The sequence below is a fragment of the Littorina saxatilis genome, linkage group LG6 (assembly GCF_037325665.1).
Source record: "Littorina saxatilis isolate snail1 linkage group LG6, US_GU_Lsax_2.0, whole genome shotgun sequence".
NCBI lineage: Eukaryota > Metazoa > Mollusca > Gastropoda > Littorinimorpha > Littorinidae > Littorina > Littorina saxatilis.
The window spans coordinates 6,936,086-6,945,310 of NC_090250.1; the positions used below are offsets into that span (position 1 = coordinate 6,936,086).

The following is a 9,225-nucleotide window of genomic DNA, read 5'->3' on the forward strand; positions in this document are numbered from 1 at the left end:
TTTGCTTCGTGCATCTCGGCTCTGGTGTGGGGGGAGGGGCCGGGCAGCAACTCAGTCCTGGTGTCTGAAGAGGGGAGGGGGTGGGCAGCAACTCAGTCCTGGTGTCTGGAGAGGGGAGGGGCCGGGCAGCAACTCAGTCCTGGGGCCAGTTTCATAAGCCAGAAACACAGTCGACCAACTGCAGTTGTCCGAGAGAACCACAGTAATCCGACGTTTCACGAACAAAGTTTCAGTCGGCGGACTGCGGGTCGTCTCACCGGAAGTCGGCCAAACACGGTGATGCTCTCCCCCCAACACTGTGTTCGGCTTACTGCGGTAAACCGAAAATAAATGTAATTATCCGCACAGTCAATGGCAGAATGCTCACACTTTTTTGGATTGTGAGCCAAACCTTGTGATTGTTCTTCGAAATGTATCTATCATGACGCAGTAATCCAGGAGACAAGTCAGGGTTATGTCTCGAAGATGTCACATTATGGCGTAAGAGGGTTAGACGTCACGCGAAGGAATTACTGAAAGTCTCGGTCATTGTTATTTTGAGCGGGCCAAGACTAGTTTTTTCTTCGAAATCGGCCATTTCCACGTGCGAATGAGCAAACGGAAGTGGTAATGTTGCTAAATTTAGCCCTCGACTTGGCCATTCGGATTACTGTACAGTCGGTCGACTGCAGTTGTCCGCGGGTGACGGTGATTCGCTCATGAAACGCGCTTTTCGGTGACCCGGCGATCAAGCACAGTCGATCGATCGACTGTCAGTCGGTTCACTGCTATCTTATGAAACTAGCCCCAGGTGTCTGGAGAGGGGAGGGGGGTGGGCAGCAACTCAGTCCTGGTGTCTGGAGAGTGGGGGAGGGGGTGGGCAGCAACTTTGTCCTGGTGTCTGGAGAGGGGAGGGGGGTGGGCAGCAACTCTGTCCTGGTGTCTGGAGAGGGGAGGGGGTGGGCAGCAACTCAGTCCTGGTGTCTGGAGAGGGGAGGGGCCGGGCAGCAACTCAGTCCTGGTGTCTGGAGAGGGGAGGGGGTGGGCAGCAACTCAGTCCTGGTGTCTGGAGAGGGGAGGGGGTGGGCAGCAACTCAGTCCTGGTGTCTGGAGAGTGGGGGGGGGGGGTGGGCAGCAACTCTGTCCTGGTGTCTGGAGAGTGGGGGAGGGGGGTGGGCAGCAACTCAGTCCTGGTGTCTGGAGAGGGGAGGGGGTGGGCAGCAACTCAGTCCTGGTGTCTGGAGAGGGGAGCGGGTGGGCAGCAACTCAGTCCTGGTGTCTGGAGAGGGGAGGGGGGTGGGCAGCAACTCAGTCCTGGTGTCTGGAGAGGGGAGGGGGTGGGCAGCAACTCAGTCCTGGTGTCTGGAGAGGGGAGGGGGGTGGGCAGCAACTCAGTCCTGGTGTCTGGAGAGGGGAGGGGGTGGGCAGCAACTCAGTCCTGGTGTCTGGAGAGGGGAGGGGGTGGGCAGCAACTCAGTCCTGGTGTCTGGAGAGGGGAGGGGGGTGGGCAGCAACTCAGTCCTGGTGTCTGGAGAGGGGAGGGGGTGAGCAGCAACTCAGTCCTGGTGTCTGGAGAGTGGGGGAGGGGGGTGGGCAGCAACTCTGTCCTGGTGTCTGGAGAGTGGGGGAGGGGGGGTGGGCAGCAACTCTGTCCTGGTGTCTGGAGAGTGGGGGAGGGGGGTGGACAGCAACTCTGTCCTGGTGTCTGGAGAGTGGGGGAGGGGGGTGGGCAGCAACTCTGTCCTGGTGTCTGGAGAGTGGGGGAGGGGGGTGGACAGCAACTCAGTCCTGGTGTCTGGAGAGTGGGGGAGGGGGGAGGGGGGTGGGCAACTTAACGCAAATCAATTTGAGGCAATGATATTATAACAGCGTCTTGTATCAGACTGAAATATGTATCTGTCATTGCAGAGAACAGTGATGGTTGGGTGTTTTCGTGAGCATGCTTTTTGTGTTAGAGTCACACATTGCAGAACATATTGCAATTGCAGCTGCATGACAGATATTGCAGACTGCACAGTCGTTTGCGTTGACCGGAAATAGACGATGTTTAGAAACAACTATCGGGTTTGCATGGGTTGTGAAAGAGAGACTACTCTTGGTTTTTGTGAGTCAAACTGACTTTTCCTCATGACATTATAGGCCAGTCACTAGCAAGGGGTATGCCTGGAACGTGCGAGTATGTGTGAAACGCTTGCCTCTCTAAAAGCAAGAGTATGTCCTCTTTCATAACCCATTCAAATCCGACGGAGTTAGTTTTACACCGCTGTATATTCTGGGGTGTATAGGTTTCACTATGTCTGTCTGTTTGTGCAGACTTAGATTAGATCGCTGGTTTTTGTCATTTTGGTCCATAGAACGTCCAGCGCCGTCAATGGAAAAATGTTGTCACTGAAACTAAATGTTGACATGTACATCGCAGAGCGTGCAGCGCCCGACTTCAGTCCTCACAAGGGAGTAGCAGGGAGCGCTTCGCCCGAGTGTGAACACGGTCTCTGGCAGCAAAAAGGGGAGGATGGCAGCTGGGTCGACTATCCCCCAGAACAGAATGCCTGCATTGAGAAAAACTACAAGAGAAAACCAGACGGCTCCTGCGTCATCCAGAGGGACGGAACAAAGTAAGAAGATGCAGTGGAAATGGAATGTAGTTTTGCAAATTGTACAGTGTAACAATATTTTTTGTTGCGCATGCACTTGTGAATGTGATATTAGATACCCTTTGTTTTTATTTTCAATGCAGCATTATAATCATCAAACCTTCTTTCAAACAGACTTTTTTTGTCTCTCCCTTGTTCTCTCATGCACTTACACAGACAAATGTTTAAAGCATTGGTCATTCATGTTTATCATTTCTCCCCCCTTTCCCCTATCACATCTCCCCCCTTTCCCCGTCGCGATATAACCTTGAATGGTTGAAAACGACGTTAAACACCAAATAAAGTGAATGTTTATCATTTCAAATCTATTCATTATTTATCATTACATGTTTATTAATGATGTCAGCTTATTGTGTTCTATATTTCGGTTTATTTGCAGTCGGCGAGTGATGTTTCGCAGAAAGACTGAGAAAGTGATTGACTCTGGCGTGGAGTGTGCAGTGCAACGGATACCGCATCCCGACTACAACACGAGATGATTGTGCATCTAACTCACTCGCCCTCCACACACACTCACACGCACACACAGAGTACCCAATTCCATTGAAAAATAACACAGCTCATCTATGTGATAGAAGGGGGGAGGGGGGGAGGGTAACTACAGCTGGGCTGTTTCATTGACTGAGGTATTGACATGAGCACTATATCTCTGCCCTACGTTTATTTGCTTGAACACCCGGCCTCGCTGGTCGCTTTCTTTGCTTGGGAAATGATATTCTTTTGTGCAAGCATTTTCAAGATGGCCGACAAAATGTCAGCCAATGAGGGATGCAATAGAGTTCGACAGACGAAATATGCATTGATCGTGAGCAAAGAAAGTTGTGATGGCAACGATTGTTTTGGAACAATTTTCAGCCAAAGATTACTTCAAAATGATCTAGAGTTAAGATACTTTTTCACCATCCCTTAATTGGTGCAATTCATGCGCTAGAACCGTCGTATTTTTGTTTTCCTGAGCTCTATAGCTTCCAAGGCCATGTATAATGTACTAGAGGAATATCTGGCTTCGCCGGTTTTCATCCACCAGTTTGTGCCCGGGGTCCACCTGAATATGCCCACCAAATTTGATGCAAAATATTTAGGATATCACAAACAGAACTCTACAATCCACAGGTGTTGCCTTGCGAGCTATAAAGAGCTATAAATATCTCACAACTTCTAAGGCGAACAACTCTGCAGATTCTGTTTTCATCCACCAGTTTGTGCCCGGGGTCCACCTGAATATGCCCACCAAATTTGATGCAGAATATTCAGGATATCACAAACAGAACTCTACAATCCACAGGTGTTGCCTTGCGAGCTATAAAGAGCTATAAATATCTCACAACTTCTAAGGCGAACAACTCTGCAGAGTCTGCTGTGAAGGGCGGTGGTAGTCTCCCTGTCACACCCGCCCCCGTTTGAATGAACTGAACCATGGACCCGCCAAGCTTAGGTCCCTCCCTTTTAATTTCAAGAATAAGTACATTAGGACTTCAGATGACGAAATGTATGCATATATCAGGCATGAAAATTCTCCGTATTTTCCGTATTTTCCGTATTTTTGAAAAAAATAAACCGTATTTTGTTTTATTTTCAGTATTTTTCCTTTTTTTTTTTTTTTTTTTTTTAATTTTTTTTTTTTTTTTTTTTTTTTTTTTTTTTTTTCCTAGTCATAGTTATAGTAAAATAGTTTTGGGGCCATGTTTGAATCCAATTTTAAGGCTCAGATAGCCCCAGATTGCACCAAATTGCACCCTTGAACAAAAAATTTTCCGGGGGGGCATGCCCCCGGACCCCCCTAGAAGTCTTGGCGCTTCGCGCCTGCGAAACTTGGCGCTACGCACCTGCGAAACTTGGCGCTATGCGCCTTCGAATTTTGTTTTCAGTATTTATTTTTTTTTCAGTTTTCATGCCTGATATATGTATGCATCTATGTATCGCAACAGGTTTGGGGGGATGTGTCATCCCGGTCAAAATCAGCTAGCCGAGAATGACCCCCCGGTCAAAATTGACTAGGCCAGTCAGTTTTGACCCCCCCCCCCCCCCTTCAAACTTCAAGAATGAGTACTTTAAGACCTTTTAAAACAAATTGAAATGTAAATGTAGACAATATTTGGTGGAAAATGATATTGCACCTCTCTATCATGTCGGACTCATCTATAATCATGTCGGCCCACTCTCTATCATGTCGGCCCCCTCTACATCATGTCTGCCCCCTCTCTGTTATATAGGCCCTCTCTCTATCATGTTGACCCCTCTACATCATGTCTGCCCCCTCTCTGTTATATAGGCCCTCTCTCTATCATGTTGGCCCCCTCTTTATCCTGTCGGCTCCCTCTCTGTCATGTCGGCCCTCTTTCTATCAATCGGCCCCCTCCACATGTCAGCCCCATCTCTATCATGTCAGCCCTCTTTCTATCAATCGGCCCCCTCCACATGTCGGCCCCATCTCTATCATGTCAGCCCTCTCTCTGTTATGTCAGCCCTCTTTCTATCAATCGGCCCCCTCCACATGTCGGCCCCATCTCTATCATGTCAGCCCTCTCTCTGTTATGTCGGCCCCTGACACATCATGTCGGCCTCCTCCTCCGCATCATGTCGTGTCATTTTGCAACAAATATTGTCCACATTTACATTCAATTCGTTTTAAAAGGTCTTTAAGTACTCATTCTCGAAGTTTGAAGGGGGGGGGGGGGGGGGGGGGGGGGTCAAAACTGACTGGCCAAGTCAGTTTTGACCAGGGGGGGGTGTCATTCTGGGCTAGCTGATTTTGACCGGGAGGTCATTCTGGCTAGCCCAGAATGACACATCCCCCCAAACCTGTTGAGATACATAGATGCATACATATGTGCATACATTTCGTCATCTGAAGTCCTAATGTACTTATTCTTGAAGTTTGAAGGGAAGCGTCGAAACTTTTTTTTTTTTTTTAAAGTTTTTTTGGAAATTTTTTGGGATTTTTTTCAATATCATTTTCCACCAAATATTGTCCACATTTACATTTAATTCGTTTTAAAAGGTCTTAAAGTACTTATTCTTGAAGTTTGAAGGGGGGGTCAAAACTGACTGGCCTAGTCAGTTTTGACGGGGGGGTCATTCTAGGCTAGCTGATTTTGACCGGGAGGTCATTCTGGCTAGCCCAGAATGACCCACCCCCCAAACTTGTGGAGATGCATAGATGCATTCATTTATGCGTACATTTTGTTTTAAAAGGTCCTGATGTACTTATTCTTGAAGTTTCAAAGGAAACGTCAAAACTTTTTATTTTAATTTGTTTTTATTTTTATTTTATTTTTTAAAGATTTTTTTACCAACAAATATTGTGCACACATACATATATTTCGTTTTAAACCTGTTGAGATACATAGAAGCATACATATATGCATACATTTCGTCATTTGAAATCCTAATGTACTTATTCTTGAAGTTTGAAGGGAAGCGTCGAAACTTTTTACCATGACCATGAACAAAATGGCTAAAAGCCATAGTGTCCGCAGTTCAGTCTGCTTGTAGGTAATTGAATGTGAATCAAAAACCCCAAAACAGAAAACAAGACTGGTAAGCATACACGGAAAACCGTGAAGCCGACCCGTCATAACGAGACTGCCGAGACAAGAGTTCTCAGGAAAAAACTGGTAAGCCTCCAGTAAACCATCACAGATACTGTCAGGCTTTTACACACAGTACAAACACCCTTTCGTTTAAACACTCACCGCTTGAGAACATCCTAGGTGCTACATAAAGAGCGAGCAATTTTCAAAGAATTAATTTTTGCGTGGCCAGCCAATCGGACGCCTCGTTTTGGCCCTAGACCTAACTTTTAAAATCTAAATAATAAATTGACAGCTTGTTACACAAACATTAAATCATAAAAGAATTATTTTTTCATCAAGACAAGATCAGAACAATTCAAAGTTTTGAAAGTTTGAAAAAAGAAAAGCCCGGAAACGTGTACGCAAAACGTCTTTCTCGTAGCAGACGATAGTTCGTGTGACTCGCAGCCGTTTGTTGCGTTTTAGATTCAGAAATACATAATAACGTGCTATTGCAGATAAGCTTACAGTGAGTCGCATTGAAATTACAAACTGATGACTTAAATAAAATTGTGAAAAAAAGGAAACTGGATCACACAGGTTCACAATGGCTCAGGGGTAAGATAAACACTTGAAATTCTTTGAAAATTGCTCGCTCTTTATGGAGGGCACCTGGGATGTTCTCAAGCGGTGAGTGTTTAAATGATAGGGTGTTTTTACTGTGTGTAAAAGCCTGACAGTGTCTGTGATGGTTTACGGGAGGCTGACTGTGCCTTTAAGACTAAGTAAATCATTCTCCGTGAGAAAAATTCTCAAACATGCGATTGACAATACATGATTTAACATCCTTTTTTCTTTTCTATCCAGACCACGTACAAATAAAAACACTTAATAAAAATAAAAAGTTTTGGCCTTCTGCTGAAAAGCTGTCTCATGAGTTACGCCAAAATTGCGTGACGATGTTGATATGATGCTGTACATATATATATTGACACACACACCCTTGAGATACAACCCTGCTTCCCAAGCAAGGGTAAGGTGCTTCACAGAAGGCAGCTGTACGTTTTGGTGCAATATTATTCATGTTAAATGTTATGTATTAGAGCTGAAACTTTATTTCAGGTGAAATATTCTCTCTCTGTGTACAAGTTGATAGTACGTGTGTGTGTTAGTGTGTTAACGGTCGAGGTGCCGGAACAATGCCTCCAGATCTTTGTAAAATGTCATCTTTTGGTCAAAAATACAAATAACATTTATGTATCGATCGATTCTGGTTGGAATTCCTTTCAGTTTTTGAGTCACTTGAGAAAAAGTGACTCTATGTAATCGGTCAGTGTTAGTCTGTCCGGCCGGCCGTCCGGCCGGCCGTCCGTAGACACCACCTTAACGTTGGACTTTTCTCGGAAACTATCAAAGCGATCGGGCTCATATTTTGTTTAGTCGTGACCTCCAATGACCTCTACACTTTAACGATGGTTTCGTTGACCTTTGACCTTTTTCAAGGTCACAGGTCAGCGTCAAAGGAAAAATTAGACATTTTATATCTTTGACAAAGTTCATCGGATGTGATTGAAACTTTGTAGGATTATTCTTTACATCAAAGTATTTACATCTGTAGCCTTTTACGAACGTTATCAGAAAAACAAGGGAGATAACTAGCCTTTTCTGTTCGGCAACACACAACTTAACGTTGGACTTTTCTCGGAAACTATCAAAGCGATCGGGCTCATATTTTGTTTAGTCGTGACCTCCAATGACCTCTACACTTTAACGATGGTTTCGTTGACCTTTGACCTTTTTCAAGGTCACAGGTCAGCGTCAAAGGAAAAATTAGACATTTTATATCTTTGACAAAGTTCATCGGATGTGATTGAAACTTTGTAGGATTATTCTTTACATCAAAGTATTTACATCTGTAGCCTTTTACGAACGTTATCAGAAAAACAAGGGAGATAACTAGCCTTTTCTGTTCGGCAACACACAACTTAACGTTGGGCTTTTCTCGGAAACTATAAAAGTGACCGGGCTCAAATTTTATGTGAACGTGACTCATTGTGTTGTGAATAGCAATTTCTTCCTGTCCATCTGATGCCTCATATAATATTCAGAACTGCGAAAGTGACTCGATCGAGCGTTTGCTCTTCTTGTTATGATCGAACGCACACAAACATGCACTATGTTGTAGTCTCGTACAGCCTAAATATGAAGTTTTGTCGGCCTCTGACGTCACATAGCTCAAAGAAGGGAAATCCAGTGTTCGCTCCATACATACAATATCTGCATTAAAAACTTCTGTCAACCAGTGAGTGGGATTCCCCTTTTCTGCCCCCCCAATATAAGACCTCTTCCTTTAGAGACCTTGCTTTAACAGATTCCCCCCCCCCCCCCCCCCCCCCCCCCGCGGGTTAGGGGGAAGAATTCACCCGATGCTCCCCAGCATGTCGTAAGAGGCGACTAACGGATTCTGTTTCTCCTTTTACCCTTGTTAAGTGTTTTTTGTGTAGAATATAGTCAATGTTTGTAAAGATTTTAGTCAAGCAGTATGTAGGAAATGTTAAGTCCTTTGTACTGTAAACATGCATTCTCCCAGTAAGGTCATATATTGTACTACGTTGCAAGCCCCTGGAGCAATTTTTTTTATTAGTGCTTTTGTGAACAAGAAACAATTAATAAAAAACGCTTGCGCCGGACCCGAGTACTTTTCAGACTGGCTCGCTCCCCCTGTAGTCTTTTTCTCTCGCGCGGTGTGTGTGTGGCGCACGTTATAATTATGTCAAAGCAGCACCGCCCTGATATGGTCCTTCGTGGTCGGCTGGGCGTTAAGCAAACAAACAAATACGCACATAGACAGACGGACACACACACCTTTACAAACAAACACATATACACACTGATACACACACAAACTCACACACACACACATTCACACACACACACTCTCTCCCTCACTCCCTCTCTCTCTCTCTCTCTCTCTCTCTCTCTCTCTCTCTCTCTCTCACACACACACACACACACACACACACACACACTTTGCGAAACAGTAAAAAGGCACCTGCGATGTCTCACGTGCGAGAAAC

General features: G+C 45.3%; 1 protein-coding gene across 1 annotated transcript in view; it reads left to right on the plus strand.

Moving 5' to 3' along the window:
- Nucleotides 1-4,544, plus strand: part of LOC138968381 (uncharacterized) — a 49,285-nt gene extending 44,741 nt beyond the window's left edge. The window contains exons 23-24 of the mRNA XM_070340961.1: nucleotides 2,399-2,594; nucleotides 3,013-4,544. Of these exons, the coding sequence (XP_070197062.1) occupies nucleotides 2,399-2,594; nucleotides 3,013-3,112 (296 nt within the window). The 3' untranslated portion in view covers nucleotides 3,113-4,544. The remainder of the gene's footprint in view (nucleotides 1-2,398; nucleotides 2,595-3,012) is intronic.
- Nucleotides 4,545-9,225: the final 4,681 nt, after the last annotated feature.